The sequence below is a fragment of the Dama dama genome, chromosome 20 (assembly GCF_033118175.1).
Source record: "Dama dama isolate Ldn47 chromosome 20, ASM3311817v1, whole genome shotgun sequence".
NCBI lineage: Eukaryota > Metazoa > Chordata > Mammalia > Artiodactyla > Cervidae > Dama > Dama dama.
In genome coordinates, this window is record NC_083700.1 from 19,909,683 (window position 1) to 19,936,049 (window position 26,367).

Here is a 26,367-nt window from a genome sequence, read left to right on the forward strand (position 1 = left end):
TCAACCAAGGGTTTGTAATGCCCTGGAGCTATAAAAGCCAAGCAGCACCACCACCCCCTTCACTGCGGAGGGTAGTGAACTCGGCTTCTCCGAGAACGGGCGGCGGGGGCGACCCCCCGCAGGCCTTGGAACACCGCCCCCCCCCCCCCCCCCCGCTTCCCAATTTACCTCTTAGTGCCTAATCTGAAACCAAGTCTGACTCCTTTGCGGTCTTAAGGACTCCAGGTGCCCCTCCCTACAATATCATCTAGAAAATAATTCCTAGACCTGTAGTTTACAGACGAGGAGTTTACAATCCGGTTCTGGGCCAGCGCGCCCCACCCGCAGGGCGACTGGATTCTTTGATTTCCACACTTACTCGCTAAAAGCAAACCCGAGAGGAAGGGCACGAAAATATTCGAGAGCATTTGAGTAGGAAGAGTTTACAATCTCGTTCTCTCTGGGGGCGGGTGGAGGCCTGAAGCGAGGCTACTCCGCACAGCGAGAGAAGGGTGTGTGCGCTGCGCCCGGGGTGTGAGTGTGGCGGGGGGAGAGGGAGGCGGGCAGGAAGAGGAGGGAGGGGAAGAGGTGGGGTGAGCCGAGGCCCTGACACCCGCCCAGGCTCCTCCTGCCTCCCCCCGCTCCCCCCCCACCCCCACGTACTAAGGCGCCCTGCCCGCGGCGCTGTGCTCACTGGCCGCGCGTCCCCAGCCGAGCGTCCCCGCTGCGCCTCCTGCCAAGGTGAGTCCTGCCCGCCGGTCCCGGGCGGTCCCCGGCCCCACATCCCGCGCCCGGGGAAATCCCCACATCGGCGGCTCCCGCGGGCCAGGCGGTCTTCGCCGGGCATCCCAGGTGTGGGGGTGGGACGATGGTGGTGGTCGGGCGTCTGCTGGGCGTGTGGGGGTGTCCTCTCCCCCAGCTCTGGGCCACACCCCAGCTGGGCGAGCACCTCCCCTGTCCCTCCCCGGCGCGACCCCCCAGACCCCCGGAGGAAGGAGCACTTGGCCTTTACTAGTACTTCGGTGTCGGTGCCCCGGGGTCTGCTCTCTCCTACTTTTTGGTGTATCTTTCTTTAGACCCCTTCCTGCTTTTTGACTAGTCTCCCCAGTTACCCGACTCCCTGTTTCTGGCCCCCTGTCCTGGCCGGCTTGTTTCTTTGTGGGCTCCGGCTGCAGGCTGACTTCTGTCCAGATGTTCGTAGCCTCTTTCTAGCTGGACGGTCCGTGCAGACTCGGAGAGGGTTGGCGGGTTCTTTCCCTAAAGGACACCCCTCTGTGCCTCTCCTCCAAGCTTCAAGGTTGGGCTTCCTGTTATTTGTCTGCTAGACGAGAAGTTTCTCTCTACCAACGGAGGGAAGAAGATCCTATTTTTTTTTTCCTTATAACACAGTTTTGCTGAGGGGGTGGGGGGAAGCCACCACCTTCAGCCACCACTGAAGTGGGTTTTGAAGTGAAAGGGTTCCCTTCTTACTATTTTAGTTAAACAAGTGGAACTATACAGAGATAGAGGAAGAGCAAGTTTAATGAAGGATCTAACACCCCAGATTAACCTGGCCCAGTACAATGAGCTGTTGGTACCTGGACACAATTTGAGCCTGGCAGAGGTCTGGGGCGAAGCCCCAGACCTGAATACCGCGCTCTCCAGCCTCGGGCGGTCTCCACCTAACTGAAACCCGGAATCTGCCTTGTTGGGCGGGGGTGGAGGGGCCAGCAGAGCAGCTAGCCCTGTGCCAGGCACCACGGGGCCTGGGCCAGACTCTGGAATACGTTAAGCCCACCCGCATCCCTCCCTTGAGGTTTCTGCAGGGCGTGGTTAGCACAAAGGGCTCCCGGCTTCTCCTAGTGGAAGCCTGTGACTCAGTTGTGAGACCATGTGGGTGTGGCCTGGATGGTTCCAGGCTCTCTCTGCAGATGGTTCAGACAGAACACTCCCTGAAGGAAAAGGGGAACTGTGCCATTTTAGAGGGCACTTTCCAAGAGGAAATGAGTCACACCCAGACAGGCCGGCCATCTGAAGGAGAGGTTTCTTGACTGAACTATGGTTGAGGACATGTTAGATTGGTAGGGTCATGGCGTTTCAGCTGCAGGGTTATTGGCCTGGATGCCCACTGGCAGGCTGCCTCAGCTTTATTTGGGAGGTAGCGCTTCCCATTGAGAGGTCTGCAGTTGCTGCAGATTCTTTTTCCCCTACAGCATGAGTTTCAACCTGCAGCAGTGGACTTATATCCTGCCCTTCAGGTGAGGCCAGGCCCACAGAAATACCCTGTCAGTGATCTTTGCCTCCGGCGTGTTTCATCAAATTGCAAAAGGTGATGCCAGGCATTAGGGCAGGAATGAGTTCATAACTCATCTGAAATTTCTTCATCAGCCCTGCCCCCACAGATTCCTGTCCAGTTTCTATTTAATCATCTCTTCCAAGTGATGTATTCCTCCCTTGACAGCCAGAAGCTACTTTCTTCATTGCGGTCCTTAATCCACCATTTATAGATTCTTATTTTGGTTCTTCAGATTTTCTTGATGGTCTACTGGGCATAAAGCACCCTGATTTCTAGGTGATGCTCTTGCCCGGCTTTTCCCGCGTACAACATCAGATGGCCCCCTTTCCTCCCATGTCTGGCACCTGGCCAACCTCTCCAGCAGCTACTCTCCAGTGAGGTCAGGCCTTGGGCTGGGTGGAGCTAAGATTGAGTGCCTCTCTGCTTTCCACGGACAGCTCTAACGCTGCGACTTTTTTAGAGCACTACCCACTTGGTATGGCCTTGATCCAGTCCAGTCTTTTAAAGTTGAAGGAAACAATGGAATCCTTTCAGAGATATAAAGTGTAGATTAGCACTCAGCCTGCTAGGAAAGCTGATCTTTTTAGAGTCTTAAGCTTCTCATTTTTCTGGGACTCAACAATTTAGGAATCTCACATCAAAAGCAAAAAGAATGAATTTATTTTTAACAATTTTCAGCACTTCCTAGCCCTTTATTAAATAACTACCACCTAATCCAACAATGGATTTAATAGCTGTTGTCACAATGGCTATTGTTTGCCAGTTCTGGCTGATAAACCTGACAACTCTTCAAGGAAAATTGGATGTACTCTGTTAGGGTAGAGAAGGCTTCAGAGTTCTTCCTGTTGGATTGTATCTGGAACTCTTCTTTTGCTGCTCATTTTCTTAATGGGAAAATTTTGTGTTTGGTGAAAGGTGGGAGAGAAACCCTGGATTAGATCCATTGCCTCAACTCACTTTTTCTGAATTCCCTTTAGGGATTAAATTCAAGAATGCCTTTGGGGTTCAATTCCCGATCCCATCCCCCACCCCCCTTTTTTTTTTTCTTTTTAAAATCGTCAAAAAGAAGGACACCTAAAACACATTTTAGATAACATGTTTGTTTTTATTAACATGCTGCCAATTGTTTTCTGGGTGGGCTGTAAGAAAACTAGGGTATGGATAAAACAGAAGAGATCAGACTTCTTGCTCTTTAGAAATCTCCTTTTTGAAATTATGGCCTGGATCTGGGCATGGGTCCAGAGCAAACATTTGATATTGCTTAGGAGCAGACACTTTTCTAAGGAGGACTCCTACTTCCCTGCTACTTCCAGAAGGATCAAAATTTCTATTATTGTCAATTTCCTTCTTACTGATTCATTGAGCAGACTGAGGGCAGGGTGCTAGCTTCTAGGACTCTGCTCCTGGAGCCCACAGTTTAGTGGAGAAAGACACAGAGCACAGTTAACTTGAATTCAGGACATATTTTTAAATAGTTTATGACCTTAGCTGGTGAACTCCCCAAAGTCAAGCACCATGGAGGTGGGGGCTGTGGAGATGGGGCCTGCACGAGCCTAGTCATGCAAAGTAGGTGTTCAGTGTAGGTACAGCAAAAATGGAATTCCCACCACTGTAATTAAATTTGTAGAGCCCAGAATTCTTTTCTGAAGAGACAGTTACACAAAGAAACATATGTGAGCATCCACTCCTCAGACCTGTATAGGAGAAACACAGACGTCACAACAAAATGATTTCAGTAAAAACGTGAGTGACCAAAAATGAGGCAGTTAGAGCTTGTGGAGCTCACAGTGAGAGAGCAATAAAGAGGGATAAGCCAAAACTAGAGAAAAAGTGTTGGGTGACCAGACCTGTTTAGCAGGACACACCGTTTTCTCCTACACTATGGAATGTATGCTACTGTTCATTCATTGACTGCCCCTTTCCAGCCCCTTCCCAGCCCTCACCTCCCACTCTGCTCCAGTGGCCAGGGTTTCAGCCCAGACCTGGGTAATCACACCTGCACCTCAGCTCCAGCCAAGGGAATTGCTTGATTCATTCATTCGCTCGTTAGCAACACTATACCACTGTATTTAGTGGTTTCTACACAGAACAGAATAATGGCCCTTACCCTATAAGAACTTAAATCGAGGATGGAGAGGCAGATAAATGATGAAATGGCAGTAGGTTGTCTGGGGAACAGGATGCCGCTGCCTCTCAGCCTAAGGCCATCCAGTAGAAGTGTTTCCAAGCCAGAAGCTAGAGTACCACCCCTACCTGGGGGTGGAGCTCTCATCAGGTGGCTGGAGAACAGGACGCGGCGGGGCAGAGGCAATGATGGAAAGATCAAATTCCTGAACTGCTGCTTTAGGAACCAATCCATCTGCCCAGCCCGGGTAAGCCACACCCAAGATGGGAGGGCCTGGCAGTCTGGCTCAGTAGGGCAACCACCACACTCTGGAAGAACTGGAGGGTCCATCCACTAGCCAAGAGAATAGTGTTCATCACACCTTCCCCTTTTCCTTCATCTTACTTTAAAATCAGTGTGCTGGCTTCACCTTCAAAACCTAATGACTTGCTCCTAGCCCCAGCCCGTGCCCTCAGGAGCCCTGGTTACTGATGAAGAGGGTGGTCATCTCTGATTTTCAAACCTATTTCTGCTTCCACAACCTTGGATCTCCCGAGTAGCCCCTGTTCTGCATTCTCATTGCAGAAGGTCTACCGAACAAACGGGCTCCCCAGGTGACTCAGATGGTAAAGAAACCACCTACCGATGCAGGAGATACAGGTTCAGTCCCTGAGTGGGGAAGATCCCCTGGATAAGGAAATGGCAACCCACTCCAGGATTCTTGCCTGGAGAATCCCCTGGACACAGAGCTTGGCAGACTATAGTCTACAGGGTCGCAAAGAGTTGAACGTGACTTGCCCACTGAGTACAAGCACTAGGGAACAAACGGAGTCTGCGCTGGCTGCTGTGGCCACAGCCCACGTGCTAAGTAAACAGCAGAGGGGGATCCAGTGGGGGCAGAAAAGCTCCCACAGTACATAGTAAGCGCAGACCATCCCTGGCTGGGTTTGGAGTGTCCTGAGACCTGAGGGCTCACTTCAGGAAGACAGGTCTCACTCTTTTGAAGAAGGTATTCAAGGGTGGCCAGGACTTCCTTATCTTACAACCTGTATTTCTTGGAAGTTCCTGAAGTAGCCTGTTTCCTGCCTTAGGGGTCCTTTTCATGCTGCATTCCCCTTCTTACTTCTCTGGCTTTGCAGTGCATTTTCCTTCTGTTCTGCCCTGTGAAGAAAGTGAACGAGGTGTCCCACAGCCAGATCAGTTTCTGAGATCTTTGGGCATTGACTGTGAAGTGCTCTGGCCGTAGAGCTTGGGCACAGGTATTTTTAAACCTCTGTGGTGGCCGACTCCTTTCCTGAGATATTTCAGAACTGAAGTGGGATGCCACAGTCTCCTCCCAAAGGTGACTCACTCAGTTCAGTTCTCTTAGTTATCTCTTATGTTGCTGCACTTGCAGAGCCAATCCAGGCGAGGGTGACTCCCTCTAAGCCCCTGCCATGTGAAGCCAGATACTGGCCGTGTCAGGAGAGAGGGGAAAGGATGTGAGTCTTCTGGAATTCATCACACAGTGGACCTTGGATTTGTTGCTCTCTCCATGAGAAGTCTTTCAGATGAATCATGCCAGATTCTGGCTTATAGCATTCTCTAGAGTAGCACATTCTTTGGCATGCTGATTCCTGTACTTTTCTGGGGATTAAGGGGTAGAACTTTCAACTCAAAGTGTAATTGCTCAATCCTCGTGTTCACCAGCTCCACCTTCTCCTCAGTAAAAGATAGCATTTAGGGATCTGTGTTGAATATGCATATGTCAGCAACAGGAACCAGAATGAATGCATGTCTCCAGTTCCTATTGAGACTCTTCAGGAGAAGATGCCAGCCTCCCCTTCAACCACTGCTCTAAACCACGGGTCCCTGTCTTCTGGGACTGTGGACCAGTACCTCCTGTCATATCAGTGATGGCATTAGATTAGAAATAAAATGCACAATAAATGTAATGCTCTTGAATCATCTTGAAATCATCCCCCATCCTCCTTCCCCATCTGTGGAAAAACTGTCTTCCACAAAACCAGTCCCTGGTGCCAAAAACTTTGGGGACTGCTACTCTAAACCAATTCCTGACTTTTTTTTTTTTCCGAGTGGTATATTAGTCTCAATTCAATTTCATCTATTTCCTATCCAGTATTGATTTTAGTTGGTGTAAGCCAAAGCTACTCTGTTTTTGCTGAAGCATGCCTTCCAATTAAGCAAAATTCACTGGGCTCCTCTTAAGCACCAGGCATTGGGCCTTGATGAGACAAATGCCCCCAGATTATTATACCTGAATATAATGACCTGACAAATCCTTTCCTTTAAGCTATTCACAATGAAAAGCTCTTCCTTTCCCAATGCACCTCAGACTGTGAGAGTAGCTCTTCTGTCTAGTGATGCCAAAAATATATCAGATCCCCAAAATGATTAGTATATACTGTTACGTGTTCCTTCTCAAGGCTTTGGGTAGCTTGTATTTGGGTAGGGCAACTGATGTTACTACCAAAGATGCAAATGACTTTGTTACGATCAATAAAAAGTTCAGAACTTTAGTAAAGAATACAAGGAATTCCCTGGTGATCCAGTGGTTAGGGTTCCTCACTTTCACTGAAGTGGCCTGGGTTCAATCCCTGGCTGGGGAACACAGATCCCACAAGCCATGCTGTGTGGTATGCACACACACACACACACACACACACACACACACACACACACACAAGTGCTCAGAAGATGAAATTCATTTTTAAGCAGATTTCTAAACCTTAGAATGAGACCAAACAAGGTTACCTAGTGAAGCTTGGAGGGTTGAAGTTCTTTTATTAATCAGGCTTGACTGTGGGTGTTGGTATTCAGCCATATCCACATAGAAGAGTCCCATTTACCAGTGCCCGCCACTGCCACCAAGAGAAGTGGTGAAACATCTGTTCTGTCCGTAGGTGCTTTGTCAGTTAAACAAAGGAGCACTGATCTTGCTTTTCCAGATGATCAGAGTTTTTATTCTTCATTATGCAAACTTAGCAGGCAACTAGATAAAATCCCTCATTCAGAGCACCAGTACCTGAAGCGCCTGTTTCCATCAGCAGGAGGAGGGCCCCAGACCTGGGGTGAATTGGAAAAGGACTGGATGGATGAGCTCTTCCAGTCATTTTCAAAAGACGGGTAATTCCTGTCACTTAACGTAGCCTTGGGGCCACTACACCATGTGGGTCTACAGCTACTGCGCCTGTGTGCTCTAGAACCTGCCTGCGGCAACTGAGACCCAATACAACCAAATAAATAAATGAATAAAATTTTTATAAAGTTAATGTAGATTGTTTCTTTACATCCTTTAACAGGTTTCAACAGACTTCACCAAAATGCCGTCTCAAATGGAACACGCTATGGAAACCATGATGTTCACATTTCACAAATTTGCTGGTGATAAAGGTTACTTAACAAAGGAAGACCTGAGAGTACTGATGGAAAAGGAGTTCCCTGGATTTTTGGAAGTAAGTGTTGAAAGGCTCAGAAAGAATCAGTTGTCATGCTTATGGGCCCTGTTTCCTTTCCCTTCCTCTTTCTAGCCCTTCCCTGTGGAAGTCACTACTAGAAAGGTGTTTTCATTCATTTAGTTATTAAACGTTCTTGAGTGCCTCCTGTTTGTAAGATACTATGGGAGGAAACAGACAGTAAAGAAGACAGAGCCCCTGCTCTTAAGGAACTTACAGTTTGGAAATGAAATGAGACTAAACACAAATCACCACAATACGAGATGTTGAAAGATTCCATCTGGAGTCACTGTGTCCATTGAGACAGAATTGCGGGAAAGAAGGTCTTTCACCAGAGTAATCATCCAGGTTGCCTTGTTGCCTTCAGGTTCATAAACCTGGCATTGGAGGTGCCCCGTCCTGGTCACATCCACTTATGTCCCTTCTTAAATTAAATCCCTTTAGATAAAGACTTTCAAACTTTTTTCCAACACTACTCTAAACAAATGGTGTCAAGTGTCTGCTGAATGAGAACCAAGCATCGCTCCAGAAAAATCTGCTTTTCACATTGATGATGCTATGAGAACACAGGAGCACAGTTTGAGTTTATGCCTGCGCTACTAGATTGAAATGCAAACCCTTCTCTGCCTGCTACAACCAGAGTCACTTAAAGGGATCAGTACTGTACGTGGTGTGGAACATTGCATTAGCCTCTAAAGGGTGAAGGGAAAGTGAAAGTGTTAGTCACTCAACTGTGTCCAACCCTTTGTGACCTCATGGACTGTAACCTACCAGGCTCCTCTCTCCATGGAATTCTTTAGGCAAGAATACTGGAGTGGTTGCCATGCCTGTCTCCAGGGGACGAACTTCCCCTGGAGGGATCTTCCTGACCCAGGGATTGAACCTGTGACTCCTGCATTGCAGGCAGATTCTTTACCATCTGAACCACTGGGGAGGAGATGGTAAAAGGCAGAGTCCTGCCTCTTGTCATCTGCATAGTAAACAGCAGTAGTTAAGCCCCTAACTCCTGACCCAGTAAACATAAGGTTTTATAGTACATGATGATTTATAGGGTTATCAATATCAGTCAAATAAACAGATAGCAATCATTTAACTTGTATCTTAGAGCTGCACTTACCACAGTGCTATCCTAGAATGAGTTAGAGGACACTGTTGCTCTGCTTTCTTACAGTTCTGTGATACAAACCCAGCCCAGGACCCAAATTAACACTGGGAAGGTTGCTTCAGCTTTCTGTTCCTCAATTCAGGCCCTCTATAAAATGAGAGGCTGGACATGATCATCTCCGAGACCACTTTCACTTTCTGTGATCCTTCTAGGCAAGCATAAAATTCAAGGACAAAACGTGCTCATTGTAAACCTGCCCATCACACAAAGAAGCTCTCAGTCTACTTCTAAACACTCCTTAATTGTGTTGTTACATAAGTTAGAAGCCAGGATGACTATCACCTGAGACAAAGACCCTTCCTAAAGGCTTTGTGGTTTGATAAAGTGTTCAACACAGTTCTGAACATGGCAGTACAATTTTTTCTAAGCGTGGGGTCATTATTCCAGGCACACCCACAGTGGCTACGTTGACAGCGTTTTGTTTCTGAATCTGATCCCTTATGTCATCCAAATTGCACTGCTTGTGACCACAGCCAGGAAGCTGGGGTTGAGGCCAGAATTAACTGAAACCCACCAAGAGGGAGGTAGCTGCATAGACAGGTTATAGTTGTATGCTTAGGGCATGCTGCTTACCTTAAAGGCTTTCTGAGCACAGTTTATATAAACATCCAGCACACTTGAGACAGTGTGTGTCAGTTCCCTTACTCAAGTATGCAGTCAACAGGATTCATAAATGCTTTACCTGAGCCCTTAACGTGGTTGGTTTTTTTTTTTCTTTTTTTTCCGGTTGTACCACACAGCATGTGGGAACTTACTTCCCTAAATAGGGATCAAACCCACCCTCCTGCATTGGAAGCAGAGAGTCTTAACCACTGGACCACCAGGAAAGTCCCCCTGAACCCTTTAACACCTGTAAATGGCCATATTTACTTCTGGTTGATGGCATGGACCCTACAGGAGAAACTACACTTTCCCACTTCTAAGCATGAACACAATGAAAAGGAGTGATTAAACCAGCCACCCGTGAAAGCAAGGGAAAAGGGAAAACAAAGGGGATCTTACCTGTTCATTCCAGTTCCATGCATTTGTGCTAAGGCATGGAGAGTTGTGGGGAGCTTTATGACTCCATCACATGTACTACTTTTGAAACATATCCAATGTAAAACATCCAGCAAAGAGTATAGGATGACGTGGATTGGCCAACTCATTAAAAACAGAAGTGATTTTAGAGACACTCTGCAGCAAGTCCAGCCTCAGTTCTTAGCTGTTACATGAAGGTCCACCAAGGTGTGTGAAGTCACTTATTCACCTGGCTAATATGATATTAAGTCACACTAGGTTGGCCTCAGCTGTGCCAACAAGAGAGGACCAACTGCCTGTTTTCTTTAAATCTAACCCATCCCAGGGTATCATTAGCATTGCTTCAGAATCCACAGGACAAAGATCTGAAATTTACTCCCTAAGTAATCTCATGAGGTCTTTCATAGGAGTTTCTTTTTTAAGGACTTGACCATGCTATAAGGAATGAAAATTTGTTAAGAGAATATAAATTTTAAAACTGTGGTAACAGACTTCCCTGATGGCTCAGATGGTTAACAGTCTGCTTGCAATGCGGGAGACCCAGGTTCAATACCTGGGTCAGGAAGATCCCCTGGAGAAGAGAATGGCCACCCACCCCAGTATTCTTGCCTGGAGTATTCCATGGACGGAGAAGCCTGGCGGGCTGCAGTCCATGGCGTTGGGAAGAGTTGAACACAACTAAGCAACTAACGCTTAACTCCATGGTCCATACCTTCCAAATAATTTGTGTGGCAGAGGCCAACACAATAGTGAAAAGCAAAAAAAAAAAATAGTGAAAAGCAGTTATCCTCCAATTAAAAAAAATTAAAAGGAAAAAAAATTGTGGTAACAGTTGGGCTGTGAGTAAAGCAGGTCAGATTTTAAGTGGACTGAGAATTCAGAGTCGTGGATCTCCCTTCTCTAGCACTGTATCTCCTCTTTCTAGAAATAGACTGTTTCTAGTCCCTGAGTTACACAAAAGAATGCCATGGAAACCTTTCCTAGTCTGCAATAAATATGAATTTACTGAAATGCTCTCTCAAAGCAGAGAAGTACATTTAGAAGACCTCCAAATATCATTGTGATCTAAAGCAAGAATTCAAATAATGAGGAGATTATACATAGAGTAGTCAGCAGAACAAAGAAGCTCGTCACTGCAACCACTGACTGACGGTTCTTGCTTCTATTCTTTTTTTTTCAGAATCAAAAAGACCCTCTGGCCGTGGACAAAATAATGAAGGACCTGGACCAGTGTCGAGATGGCAAAGTGGGCTTCCAGAGCTTCTTTTCGCTAATCGCTGGGCTCACCATTGCATGCAATGACTATTTTGTAGTACACATGAAGCAGAAGGGGAAGAAGTAGGCAACATTGAGCAATTACTCCCACCCTGATAAGAATTCTTATAAAGGGTCACTTAAGGAATCTGCCCCACAGCTTACCCTGTATAAGGATTTCTGAGCAGATGGGACCCATAGAAAATGTACAAATAAAATCCAACTCCATTTTGAGAAGCAGAGAAAGAAAAGTCAATTAAAGCCAGATAAGCTTTTGATTTTTATATTGCTTGCATCCTCTTGCTCTCAATAAACAAATTCCTTTTTTAGTTCTGAATTGCAGACAGAATGCTTATTCCTTCTTCAGAAATGCTTTTTCCTACATGTCCTTGAGCATCTAGCATAAGGAAGAGCTCTTTCCACAGAACCTGCAAGATGAGAAAGCATTCTCTACTCAGGCTTGCAGTCTAACTTCTCAAATTGACCTGCCCTATAGCTGTGTCTAGCTGAAGGACAAAACCTTCAAGGATTAAAAGAACACCCTTCAGGAATATATTCCAACTTTATAATTTCTGAGCATAGTCCTGCCCAGTTAAATCAGTGCCTTTCCAACCAGCGCCCTGTATGCCTGAAATATCTTTAGTCCATTTTTCATAGCAACGTTTCAGCAAACTAGGGTAAAAATATGTCCATAAGACAACTGATTAAAATCAGACACTAGTGTGAAACCTCAGGAACAATATCATATTAACATTTTTTGAGTTGTCATGAGATGCCATGATTGTATTGTGATGTCAAGAATTAACGTAACCATGATTTATATAATAGGGTAGTGCTGTTTTGTTGAAATTGAAATACCAGTACTTATGTCTTGATAAACAGCAAAGTGTTTCTCCCAGTCCTTTCTGTGTCTGTTACAAGCTTCAGCAGATATGCATTCCATAGCTATTATTAAATAGCTATACTTATTAATAATATAATACTCTTTACGGAAAGATGAGGTATGAATTGACACATGAAATTGTACCAATTAAACAGTTCAATCAACATAATTCTGGGGAAAAGTTCAACATAAGGTCATCCACTATCACCAGGAAATGCATGTAAAAGGGAACAGAATAGTCCAAAACTATCTTTGGTGAAAGGATATCTGTAATTAAATCAAGGTCAAAGATCAAATTCCAACATTTTATTTTGTCTCAGCCAATAAATGAACAAGATAAGACAATGGATAGCTTTGCAGCTACAGAGTTATGTCAGCAGGTTTACAAAGAGGGGTTTACTACAAATATTAAATGGAAGGGGGGAGTTGGCTAGCTAAGGAATTGACTCCAGGAGTGATTCCCCCGAATCCATGCCATAGATCGGGGCCACCAAGGGAGCTGCTTAGCTCAGGAAGCTGCCTGCTGAGTTGGGACACCGTTGCTAAAGCTAGCAGCTCCAGAACCACACAACCATGGCTCCACAGTACCACATATGGCTCTTCCCACACGTGACTTGGTTCCCACATCCAAGTATCAAAAGAAGTGGATCTAATTAGCAGAACCTCAATCCCATCAAAACCCAAACTGCAAGGGAGTCCGGGAAATAAAGCTTTGTATTTTCCAACCTCTACACACTAGGAGTTGGCCTGCTAGTCCACTACACCTACCACAGTGACAATTCTTAATTCTAAGAGAAGTCTTCCAACCTGTAGTTTAAAGATACTTGCTCTAAGACCTCTGAGAGCTACAGGGAATACAGAATCACACTGGCCCTTCCCAGGAAAGCAAACTCTCCATGAGAATGTGTATCAGCCTGGATTTACCCTTTTGGTTTATACCACTTGCCTCTGGGGGCAACTGTTCACTGGGCATTGTAAAACGCGTTCAGTTTGCAAACGGGCAGGTGAAACTAGCACAGAGATACTATGGGCTTAGATGTCCCCAAATCCATAGCAAGCTTTCACACTCTAAGCCTCTTTACCTAAAAAGAGAACTATGCCAGCAGAGAGGGCTCTGGGGCTGGGAGAGGAGGTATCATTCTTCTTCACAGTGGATTTGTAGGTTCAAAAAAATCTCTAAAGGAACGCATTATTCCCAGAAGATGGCCTCAGAAACTCTGGCATTCAGAAAAGTGCCAGGAAATCATCTGGGTCACTATATTTGGGGTGTGTGTTGATGAGGAGAGGACTGGAAGGGAAAAGAGACAATAACTGTTTTCCTCACTTTAGCCCCACTACTCAAAGCACTTAGTAGGGAGCTAGGCCAGGGAAAATTTTAAGGCTATTCATGGTTTGAAATCCTACATGGCTCTCCATGCCAACGAAAACACAGGGCTCCCACAATCTGACCTGCTGAAACAGCTGTCCAGGCTTTCGGAGCCACAGCCTGATGGCTCCCAGAGGCAAAGCTGCAACTGTGCCAACAGCCATCAAGAGGAACTATCTGGAAAATTCCCCTCATTCTGCCACACAGCAAAGCTGTAAAAGCAGATCCCGCCCCTCTCCACACCCAGTTGTGAGGGAAGAATGGATAGCAGTACAGAAAGCCAGTTTCAAACATGCTGCAGAGCTGACCCTGAAAAATACCTCATGGTCTCTCTTAGCCCCTGATCATGAGCCAATTACCTGTGATTTAATACTTTTCTACTCATCTCAGTGGGAGACCAAGGGCAAGTATATAAACCTCTCTCTCAATTTGACCAATCTGAAAGTGATTGTTCCAGTACCTTCTCTGGCTCTTTAACCACAGAGGAATAGTTGTGAATAGAAATTCAGTCATTTGGCAAATACTCATGAGGGCTACTACCTGAAGGACACCAGAAAATGTTCTGTGGTGGATACAAAGAAGCACCATGGCCTGCTCAGGGAGATTATAATTGGGTTAAAGTAAACAGATGAAACAGACAAAAAGTTAAAGATTGGCAAAGGTGAGATGTGATGGACACCCTTGGTCACTTTTGGTAAGAATGTAATTTATACATATTCTAAAAGAGGCAAAAGTTGGCAGTAGGCACCAGGATCCTCTGATGTGTTTTCTTGGATCCAATATTTCTATTCTTAAGTATTTCTCATAACAAAGTAATCAAAGATAGTGAAAAAATTCATATGCAAAGGTATATAATGCAGCATTTTTTAGTTAAAGCCCCAATATAACCTCCACATCCAGCGATACAGTTTTGGTTAAATAAGTATAGATGTATACGGAATATGATATAACCCAGGAAAACCAGGGCTGAAGAATACTAAATAAGTTGGAGAATTGCCTATGTAAAGTAAAGCAGACAATAAAACTGGTATATAATGGAATTGTTCCCTTTTTAACATATGTGTGTCAGCACACACTCACAGAAAAAGACCAAAGGAAATATACCCACCTGTGTTTTAGTTTCCAAGGTAGGAGTTACTGGCTAGGGAAATTGTTGTCTCCAGAAAGAAGTTTATGAGGTTATTTCAACTTTCCTCTCTATACCCTGCTACATTACCTAAATTTTCTACAATTCTACTTTTATAATCTGGGAAACAAAATTCTAAATAATATTTTTAAAAAGAGCATGTGTATTTATTGAGGGTCTACCATGAGTCAAGACGTGTATGAGATACTTCTCAAGCATTATCTTACTTAGCCCTCATAATAACCCTGTTAAGGTATTAAACAGCCATTTCACAGATGGAAAAACCAAGACTCAAGTAACTCCCTCAGAGTCCCACAGTAAGTTACAATGTCAAGATTTGAACTCAGGTGTTGTCCTTCTTCCTTCCTTCCTTCCTTCCTTTCTCTTCCTTCCTTTTTATTCTGCAGCTGTATCAAGGTGCTGTTTCAGTAAATTAAATATCACACATGTTATAATATTCAAAGGAGTAAGAGATCATTGTGGGCTCGGCAAGATTAGTCAGAGAAGGCTTTTGCATAAGAGGTAGGATCTTATCTGGTCTTCAAATATTAGAAGAAATTTGGATAATAACATTCTTACTACAACCCAGGCTCTGTTCTAGTGCTTTATAAATATTAACTCATTGTGATCCCTGGGTTGGGAAGATCCCCTGGAGAAGGAAATGGCAACCCACTCCAGTATTCTTGCCTGGGAAATCCCACGGACAGAGGAACCTGGCGGGCTATAGTCCATGAGATTGCAAAGAGCCAGACAGGACCAAGCACACACACACATACACACACACACACCTCTCAACTTATGAGGCAGGTGCTATTACTTTACAGGGGGTTTGACCAGGATACCAAACTGATTAGTGGTGGAGACAGAATTTGAATCTAGACCATCTAAGGTTTTAACCACTCCTTCTGTTGCATCTCCAGACATGGCAATGATAGCACAAAGAAACATCCAAACACCGAGGAGGCCGTGCATAGTCCAGCAGGCCTAGAATGGAGTGTATCACATGAGAAAGTACACATAGGTAGCACCGGAAAGGTAGGGAGTGATAAGTGAGTGACAGCTGGGAAATACTAAATGATATGAGAAGTACAGTGGGTGAGGTCACTGGATCAAAACTCCACAAATCTCAGGTCTGAGTTATTTCTACTCCTTTGGGAGACAGAGATGAGCCTCTTTTTTAAAAGGAGGTAATCAGCAGAAAATGTGTTCTTATGAATGTTCCACTTTCCTCCAGCTCTCACATTCCAGTCACATTCCAGTTTACAAAAGATAAAGCAGGGTGGGGATTCTTATTTATCTTTCTCTAGCTCTGAGAACCGAGGAGGAAGGGAAAAAAAATTGAGCTCTGACATGTCATGCCAAAACCAAGAGTGTGAGTGAGTGAGTGTTGTGTGCTTATTCATGTCTGACTCTTTGCAACCCCATAGACTATAGCCTACCAGGCTCCTCTGTTCATGGGATTATCCTGGCAAGAATACTGGAGTGGGTTACCATTTCCTTCTGCAGGGGATCTTCCCAACCCAGAGATCAAACCCACATTTCCTATGTCTCCTGAACTGGCAGGCGTATTATTGTTTGTTCGTTTGTTTTTACTACTGAGCCACCTGGGAAACCAAAACTAAGAGAGGGAGATGATCAAGATGATGGAGTCATAAGGTCTGGGTAAGAAAGCCACCTCCATAGAACATGAAGTCACCTTGTGTCCCACCAAAATTCCCATTTATCTGAAAAATGGTATGTTCACTCTGACTGCAGCTATCCAATATTTTTTTAGGGCAAAGTATGGAAGAGGTTATATAGAAGTAAAAATAGCCTGTTATTAAAGTTTTAACATTTTTACATCATCCTTTCAATAAGATTGAATACCAAAAGTGGAAAAATAATACCAATTAACTCTCCGGACACAGAACTTGTGCTGCTCAATGTAAAAATCCTATTTGTCACATTAGGCACAGCAGCTAATCAATGACTAGACCTTGCATTGTGGGTTCTTCCTGCAAAGGTTCAGCCTGTTCCTTTCAAGCTCTTCTAGGCACATCCATCAAGGCTCTGATGAGCATTAATAGCACTTAGCCTCAAGCCTGTTTTTCTAGAAGGAGGAGGGAGATGATTCAGCTTTGGTCTCTGCAGGGAGCACTCTATTCTGCCCTACCCCATCCTGGATGAGTCAGCGCACAGAGCCCAGTTTCTTGACCTTCTTACAAATTTTACAAATATTGAAATTTCCTTTCAATGATGTGATTTAAAGCACTGCAGGAAATAGTAAATGACAAAGAAAATGTGGTCACTGGCCTACAGAGTTTACAGATTGGTGGGGCAAGTTCTGTTCATATCACAGCAACAAGACAGTGTGTGTGTGCTGTGTTCTTAGGCCCTCAGTCATGTCCGACTGTTTGCAGCCCTTTGGACTGTAGCCCACCAGGCTCCTCTGGCCACGGGGTTTTCCAGGCAAGAACACTGGAGTCACAGCTCGAACCTATGTCTCTTGTGTCTCCTGCACTGCAGGCAGATTCGGTGGTTAGCTCTGAGGGCTAGGGGTTTCATGGAGGAAGCACTTTGGCCAGAAAGGTCTGAGAGGAAGATCTGTTTGAGGCAAGGGAGGCTGGGAAGAGCAGAGAAGAGGACACAGAAAACGAGGAAAAGGCAAGAAGGAACAGCGAGAAGCCTGGCAGGGTCGTGACCTGGGACGGGAGTGCTGTCAGATGGAGCAGCGCATGGACCTCCGCACCGCTGACGGGGTTGGGGGTCGCTGGTAGGATCGATCAAGGGAGGAGAACAAGGGAGTGGTATTTCCGCACAACTGATGTGACACAAATGACAGATGTGGGAGAGACCAGAGACCTGCTGATGAATAGTCTACTACTCACTGGACTGTCACGAAAAACTGAGGAAGATCTCAACGTGCTGGTGTGGAATGGTCTCCAAGACACAGTACTGGAGTGAAAAAGTACAGAACAATGTGCGTCGTCTGTCTATATGTCTCTTAAACAACCATTTGTGGACAAATAACAGGGGAGAACATATGCATACAACTACCTAAATATGCAAAAAACATATCCTAAAAGAATATACAAGAAACTGATGAAACTGCATGCTTTCCAGAAAGAACAGGATGGCCAGCAGAAAAGGAACTGGGAAGGAAAATATTTATGTGTTCTTTTGCATCATTAGAACTTGAGTCCATGTAGAGATACAAAGAATTAATAAAATTCTCTGCTTTTAAAAAATATTTCAAAGAACTTTCCTATCTTTAGTAAACCTGTATTGTTGCAATAATCAAAGCTTAATATTATTTTTTTAAGGTGTGAAGTGCATATTGTAATAATCAGAGTAAGAAAAGTTAAGGAGTAAGACTAGGATACTTGAGGCAAGAACGTAAGAATGAGGTGGATGCACATAGACAGAAGGTCATCAAAAGCGAGGTTGGGTATTGGAATTGAAGAAGAATTTATTCTTCAAAAGCCACTCTTCACATTGTATACATATAGTGAACAGCAGGTAATTAGGATCCGTTAAGGATCCCCTGGTGGCTCAGATGGTAGAGAATCTGCCCACAATGCAGGAGACCCCGGTTTGATCCCTGGGTGGGGAAGATCCCATGGAGGAGGAAACGGCTACCCAACCCAGTATTCTTGCCTGAAAAATTCCATGGGCAGAGGAGCCCAGTGGGATATAGTCCATGGCATCACAAAGAGTCAGACACAACTGAGTGACTAATACTTTCACTTTTCACTTTCAACGATCCCCTTAACCTGTGCTTCTTCGCACCATAGCCAGGGATTTTGGGTGAAGGTAAATGACAAAGTTTCTTCAAGTTATAGTTTAGGGACTTTCCTAGTGGCCCAGTGGTTAGCACTTCATGATTCCACTTCAGGGGACACAAGTTTGATACTTGGTTGGGGAACTAAGATCCCACATGCCACACAACATGGTCAAAAAAACTTTATATGTCATAGCTTAAGTAGGGAGCACTCTTCTGGAATGCCCATTTTACTTAATGGTGTCATTTAAATTTTTTAAAATATTAAAACAGAGCATCATTGTAAAACACAGGACTTCTAAGAAAATTTCCTTCTACAGGGTGTTCCTTTGGCTGCTCTTTTTGGATACCATCCCAACACACACACAGACACACACACACAGGTGTTCACTTTCCTCTGCTATGACCAGCACTTTGGAGGACTTGCTTGAGAAATCTATATTGAGCAGCCAGGCTCACCCCAAGTAATACAAACACCTCCACATGGCAATCTTTCAGATGTTTACACCCCTTCTGTCATTAGACCTCCACCATTTGCCCTAATCCTCCAGGCTCATCAATCTCCCATCTCCCCCATGTCTGACCTCTTTGTTTATGCTCTTATTTATGGCCTGCTCCAGCTTTAGGACTGGGGCAAACTCACACTCTGCATGATAACAACTCTGACTTCCTTCCTTAATATAGATTCTCCCTAATCTATGTTTTCTCAGACCACCCTGTAAAATCTAGGACCTTCTACATGACTGCAGCTTCCTAGGGAGCACCACCCCCTCCAGGCATTCTCAGATGGCAGATTGAGGGGCCAGAACACACACACACAAAGTCTTTTAAAAATGTAACAGGACTCAGGACTTCCCTGGTGGTCCAGTGGTTAACAATCTGCCTTCCAGTGCAGAGGACAAGGGTTCAATCCCTGGTCAGGATACTAAGGTCTTCTCTACAATGAAGAACCTGTGCTCCACAGCTAAGACCTGACACAGCCAAATAAATGAATAAAAATGCAACAGAACTCAATGACTGATTTAAATGGATAGAAAATAGAAGTATTAGACGCACCTTCAAAATCTATGCAAGCTTAACCCATTGGGGCTGGGGGCTAGGGTGGCAGACTTTCAAAAGAAGCCCAGTTACAATGAATCATTATATAGAAGCATCTGTCTAAACCACATCCTTACTTGGACCTGGCATTAGCCCATCAGCTTTGCACATTTCCTGTTGGGATCTGTCAGCAACATGGGGGTCAGGTGTGTGACCTTGGCTACTCCTATGCCTTCCATTTACACTTCATCAACTATGTTTCGTCTTCTTATCTCTCCTTCACTGGCCTCCAACTCTCAGTCTGGTTCTGCCTTTTCATCACTGACTACTCATCATAGTGGGAACAGCAAGAGAAAGGGGCAAAGGAACTGCTTAAGTGGACAGAAGATTGAGCAGTCCATTGACAACACCCCAGAAACCTGGGGGAGGGGCGTGATGATGAGAAGGTTGTGATGAGAATGCTTGGGAGGTACTTGATACAGTACTTAATTTTGGGGCTCTGGAGTCAAGTAAAACTGAGCTCAAATCCTGCCTGTTATTGTCAGCTTTATAACTCATTGATAAGAAAAGGTACCACTCCTTATTGCCAAATTCAGACTTAAATTGAAGAAAGTAGGGAAAACCACTAGACAATTCAGGGTCTTTTCAAATGAGTCAGCTCTTCACATCAGGTGGCCAAAGTACTAGCATTTCATCTTCAACATCAGTCCTTCCTATGAACACCCAGGACTGATCTCCTTTAGGATGGACTGGTTGGATCTCCTTGCAGTCCAAGGGACTCTCAAGAGTCTTCTCCAACACCACAGTTCAAAAGCATAAATTCTTTGGTGTTCAGCTTTCTTTATGGTCCAACTCTCACATCCATACATGAGGAAAACAACAGAATGGGAAAGACTAGAGATCTCTTCAAGAAAATTAGAGATACCAAGGGAACATTTCATACAAAGATGGACTCGATAAAGGACAGAAATAGTATGGACCTAACAGAAGCAGAAGATATTAAGAAGAGGTGGCAAGAATACACAGAAGAACTGTACAAAAAAGATCTTCATGACCCAGATAATCACGATGGTGTGATCACTCACCTAGAGCCAGACATCCTGGAATGTGAAGTCAGGTGGGCCTTAGAAAGCATCACAAAGCTAGTGGAGGTGATGGAATTCCAGTTGAGCTATTTCAAATCTTTAAAGATGATGCTGTGAAAGTGCTGCACTCAATATGCCAGCAACTTTGGAAAACTCAGCAGTGGCCACAGGACTGGGAAGGTCAGTTTTCATTCCAATCCCAAAGAAAGGCAATCCCAAAGAATGCTCAAACTACCACACAATTGCACTCATCTCACACACTAGTAAAGTAATGCTCAAAATTCTCCAAGCCAGGTTTCAGCAATACGTGAACCGAGAACTTCCAGATGTTCAAGCTGGTTTTAGAAAAGGCAGAGGAACCAGAGATCAAATTGCCAACATCTGCTGGGTCATCGAAAAAGCAAGAGAGTTCCAGAAAAACATCTATTTCTGCTTTATTGACTATGCCAAAGCCTTTGACTATGTGGATCACAATAAACTGTGGAAAATTCTTCAAGAGATGGGAATACCAGACCACGTGACCTGCCTCTTGAGAAACCTATATGCAGGTCAAGAAGCAACAGTTAGAACTGGATATGGAACAACAGACTGGTTCAAAATAGGAAAAGGAGTACGCCAAGGCTGTATATTGTCACCCTGCTTATTTAACTTATATGCAGAGTACATCATGAGAAACGCTGGGCTGGAAGAAGCACAAGCTGGAATCAAGACTGCCGGGAGAAATATCAATAACCTCAGATATGCAGATGACACCACCCTTATGGCAGAAAGTGAAGAGGAACTAAAACGCCTCTTGATGAAAGTGAAAGAGGAGAGTGAAAAAGTTGGCTTAAAACTCAACATTCAGAAAACTAAGATCATGGCATCTGGTCCCATCACTTCATGGCAAATAGATGGGGAAACAGTGGAAGCAGTGTCAGATTTTATTTTGGGCGGCTCCAAAATCACTGCAGATGGTGATTGCAGCCATGAAATTAAAAGACACTTACTCCTTGGAAGGAAAGTTATGACCAACCTAGATAGCATATTAAAAAGCAGAGACATGCCCATCAGCAGACGAATGGATAAAAAAGCTGTGGTACATATACACAATGGAATATTACTCAGCCATTAAAAAGAATACATTTGAATCAGTTCTAATGAGGTGGATAAAACTGGAGCCTATTATACAGAGTGAAGTAAGCCAGAAAGAAAAACACCAATACAGTATACTAATGCATATATATGGAATTTAGAAAGATGGTAATGATAACCCTGTATGTGAGACAGCAAGAGAGACACAGATGTATTGAACAGTCTTTTGGACTCTGTGGGAGAGGGCAAGGGCAGGATGATATGGGAAAATGGCATTGAAACATGTAAATTATCATATGCGAAATGAACTGCCAGTCCAGGTTCGATGCATGATACTGGATGCTTGGGGCTGGTGCACTGGGATGACCCAGAGGGCTGGGACGGGGAGGGAGATGGGAGGGGGGTTCAGGATGGGGAACACATGTACACCCATAGCTGACTCAAGTCAATGTATGGCAAAACCAGTACAATGTTGTAAAGTAAAATAAATAAATCATTTAAATTAAAAAATAAAAAAAAGAAAGAAAGAACAATGAAATGGGTAAATAAAACAAAATATCATTCTTCCAAAAAATAAATAAATAATATTAATATAAATATTCACATACAAAAAAAAAAAGCAGAGACATTACTTTGCCAACAAAGGTCCGTCTAGTCAAGGCTATGGTTTTTCCAGTGGTCATGTATGGATGTGAGAGTTGGACTGTGAAGAAAGCTGAGCCCTGAAGAATTGATGCTTTTGAACTGTGGTGTTGGAGAAGACTCTTGAGAGTCCTTTGGACTGCAAGGAGATCCAACCAGTTCATCCTAAAGGAGATGAGTCTTGGGTGTTCATTGGAAGGACTGATGTTGAAGCTGAAACTCCAATACTTTGGCCACCTCATGCGAAGTGTTGACTCATTGGAAAAGATCCTGATGCTGGGAGGGATTGGGGGCAGGAGGAGAAGGGGACGACAGAGGATGAGATGATTTGATGGCATCACCGACTCAATGGACATGGGTTTGGGTGGACTCCGGGAGTTGGTGATGGACAGGGAGGCCTGGCATGCTGTGATTCATGGGGCTGCAAAGAGTCGGACATGACTGAGCGACTGAACTGAACTGATTGCCCAATTTCTACTGGCCAGGCATTCTGCTGAGCTCTTAAAATGTTTTGTCTCACTTAATCCTCACAGCAACTCTTTGAGTTGAGTATTATTATTGTCCCCACATCACCAATGAAGAAACTGAGTGGCAGAGAAGTAATTTGTCCATGATCACACAGCTTTTTAAGTGGTAGAGCTGTGATTCATACTAAGTCTGATTCCAAAGTTTATATTTCTAGTCAAATTAAGACAGGGAAGAAGTCAGAAAAACAGATCTGAGAATCAAGTCTAATTTTCTCTTCATTCTTTGTGTGCTCAGTCATGTCCAATTCTTTGTGGCCCCGTGGACTGTAGCCTACCAGGCTCTTCTGTCCATAGAATTTTCCAGGCAAGAATACTGGAGTAGTTGCCACTTTCTACTCCAGGGGATCTTCCCAACCCAGGGATCGAAGCTGTGTCTCTTGCATCTTCTGCACTGGCAGGCTGGTTCTTTACCACTAGCACCACCTGGGAAGTCCGCTCTCCTCATTAGAGACCAACAATCCCAGCCTGCAAGGCAATATCATTATTTAGAGTCCACACTTTTTATGGGTTCAAATTCCGGCTTTGCTGCTTATAGGCTCTGTAACCATGAGCAAGTTACTCAACCTCTCTGTGCCTTAGTTTTCTCCTGTGTAAAATGGAGACAGTAACAGAACCTACCTCGTTGGGTTGCTCTAAGATCAAGTTATTAAGAACAACACTTCACATTATATAAATATTGACTATTATTAGCCTTACAACTTTTGCTCAACATAAGTTTAAGTAGGAGAAAAAGAGAAAGACAAAATCCTGGTGGACCAGTTATATGCCAGGGGTTATTACAAAACCACATAATTCATCTTCCAACCAGCAGGTCCCTCCCTATCCTCAAGCTACATGAAGTAACTCTTTGTTGAAAGAGCAAGCGCTTTGGACTCAGAAAGACTTGGGTTCAGCTCTTACTTCACCACCTCCTCTGTGGCTTTGGCAAGCTACTTGACCTCTTTGAGCTTCAGTTTTCTCATTTGTAATATAGACCCAATTATATCCAAGTGGCAGGATTATTAGGGATAAAGGAGATAATTATATAAAATATACATGTTGGTATTTCTTAGCCATATGCAGAGGCAGAAGCAAGACTGTTCATTCTAGCAAAGTGTTGCTCAAGAAGAAAAGTCAGACCTTTGGCACCGAGCTGGTCAAACATTAATTAAAGGCAGCCTCTCTTGCTCAGTCTCTTCCAAATGACACCGCATATTTGTGACAGTAAAAGTTCTTTCCATTCTAGCTTATCAAGTCATTAATCAAAGGCATAACTAAATTTTAATCACTTTCAGGGCACTTTCTATGGGGAACTTAAGCTTATACCACAGGCAAAGGAGCATCATAGTTTGAGTTCAAAGCAACCTAGGTTCTCCTTTGTAACTTTGAGCAAGTTATTCAACTTTCCAGGGTAACTTAAAAGTTGGGGAAAACAATATCCACCACTAGAGAGTTTGTAATGACTGAATGACATAATATATAACCCATACTGATTCTTTCCTGTGTTTCTCCTTTTAAAATAGTCCAGATATCTCTCTTCCCCTCTAAGGTTAATCCTTCCTCCTGTGTTTTGGTTCTCAGCTCCTCCCTGACTTCCAAGAGATTCCACTCCACCAGTCATCCACTGTTTTCTATATCTTCTTCCCATCACTCTCTCTACCAGCTCATTCCACTCATTTCCATCAATGTTTATGTGCTTAAATCTTCCTATTAGAAGAAAAAAAATACTCCCTCAGATCCATATTTCATTCCTCACCTCCTCCTTCTCAACTCTTCTTGGTCTATGTTATACCCACACCACTCTACCAAAAATGCTTTCACTGAATTAACCTACCAAAAACTCCCTCCAATAGATAGGTTTTAGCCTTTAATATATTTATCTTTCAGCAGGATTCACTATTATTGGCTTTTCCTTTTTTTAAAAGATTCTCCTTTTGGGTTACACAAGGTCAAATTCTTCTGATTTCCCTCCTTCCTCTCAGGTTCATTCATATTATCCCTCATTGGCATTGCCTCTTCTTCTTTAAATGTTGATCTTTCTTAAGGATATTGCCGAGGTCCTCTTCTTTTCCCACATTAACTCTGCCTTGGGTAATTTTATTTACCACACCTCCTTTCCCATTCAGTTACTATCAGTGTAGCAACAACCCCACTTGGATGTACCACAGGCCTCTCAGACTCAGCATAAAATCTACAATTATGAATTTACAGTCTGGCATGTGTCTTCCCTGGTAGCTCAGATGGTAAAGAATCTGCCTGCAATGTGGGAGACCCAGGTTCGATCCCTGGGTTGGGAAGATCCCTTGGAAAAGGAAGTAGCACCCCACTCCAATATTCTTGCCTAGGGGAAATCCCATGGACAGAGGAACCTGGCAGGCTACAGTCCATGGGGTTGCAAAGAGTCAGACATGACTGAGCAACTAACACTTTTCACTTTCATGGTCTGGCACGTAAGAAGCTTGGAAGTCACCACTTCATCTTAACAAGCAAAAAGCTGAACTAACTGAAAAATCAACAGCTCTTCTTAGATCCACGGGAGAAGTCAGATCACAGGGAAAACCACTGCCCCCCAAATTGGATAGGTCAATAGGAGAATACAGAGAATCACAACTGACTACAACAGAAAAGTCCATAAAAATCAGTGTCAGAGTAGGAAAATCTGAACTGTAACTGACAAACTGCTGGAGGCTCAATGTGGGCAAGTCTGAGAGACAAAAACTCCAAGGAGGCCCAGGCACTGGGAGGCCCCAATGCTTCTAAAAAGTTTACCTCCTGAAGTTCCACCAGGTTCTCACCGTGAACGTTGGAGAAAACTCCCAAAGTGCTTCTAGCTGGGGGAAGAGAAACAGAACCATTATGAAATATTCCAGAGTATTCTGTTTTTCTTAACAAGGTCTGTCCTCAGAAAAAACTATTAAACCAGAGTTTTCTGGGTTTTATCAGAGCCTAACTGACCTGAGGGAAGGGAAATACCCATCTCTAGCTGACTCTAGCCTTCCACAGTTAAGAGAAGGAAATGCTAAACTTCAGCCTACTATAGCCACCCTGTCCCACCCAAAGGGAGGTAAGAAGGAACAGAGAAGTATGTGTAGAGTTCACAGTCTAGGATCACAGGCTCACTAAAAGACTGAGACTAATCAGGACTACAGAATGCTTCCCCTCCCCCTGCCCCCACCTTACCACTACACTGAAAATAAAAGTGATAGTCACTCAGTCATGTCCAAATTTTTGTGACCCCATGGACTGTAGACCCCAGGCTCCTCTGTCCATGGGATTCTCCAGGCAAGAATACTGCAGCGGGTAGCCATTCCCTTCTCCAGGAGATCTTCCCAACCCAGGGATCCAACCCAGGTCTCTTGCATTGCAGGCAGATTCTTTACCATCTGAGCCGCCAGGGAAGCCTACATTACTAAAGGCTTATTTCCTTTTTTCTAGTACATCATATCTGGGTATCAGGAAGAAATTATAAAACAAACTAAAAACCAAAAAATACAGTGTGAAAAGACAGAACGAGAATCAGAACCAGACAATCTAAAAGCACTAGACCCAGATGGTTTCAGTGGAGAATCCTATCATATACGTAAGGAAATCACCAATTCAGAATATAGAAGCAGTGGGAATACTTCCTAACTCAT

At 44.2% G+C, this 26,367-nt stretch overlaps 1 protein-coding gene across 1 annotated transcript; it reads left to right on the plus strand.

Annotated features, from left to right (window-relative positions):
- Nucleotides 1-564: 564 nt before the first annotated feature.
- On the plus strand, nucleotides 565-11,589 carry S100A10 (S100 calcium binding protein A10). The gene is made up of 3 exons (XM_061120801.1): nucleotides 565-720; nucleotides 7,661-7,813; nucleotides 11,179-11,589. Exons 2-3 carry the CDS (start codon nucleotides 7,682-7,684, stop codon nucleotides 11,338-11,340), a joined length of 294 nt encoding a protein of 97 aa, XP_060976784.1. The 5' UTR covers nucleotides 565-720; nucleotides 7,661-7,681; the 3' UTR covers nucleotides 11,341-11,589.
- The last annotated feature ends 14,778 nt before the right edge of the window (nucleotides 11,590-26,367 follow it).

Bases quoted from the DNA above. Each gene is read 5' to 3' on its own strand.
- S100A10 (XM_061120801.1), top strand. From the start codon at position 7,682: ATGCCGTCTCAAATGGAACACGCTATGGAAACCATGATGTTCACATTT. The intron at 7,814-11,178 runs GTAAGTGTTGAA...TTTTTTTTTCAG, and splicing joins AGTTCCCTGGATTTTTGGAA to AATCAAAAAGACCCTCTGGC.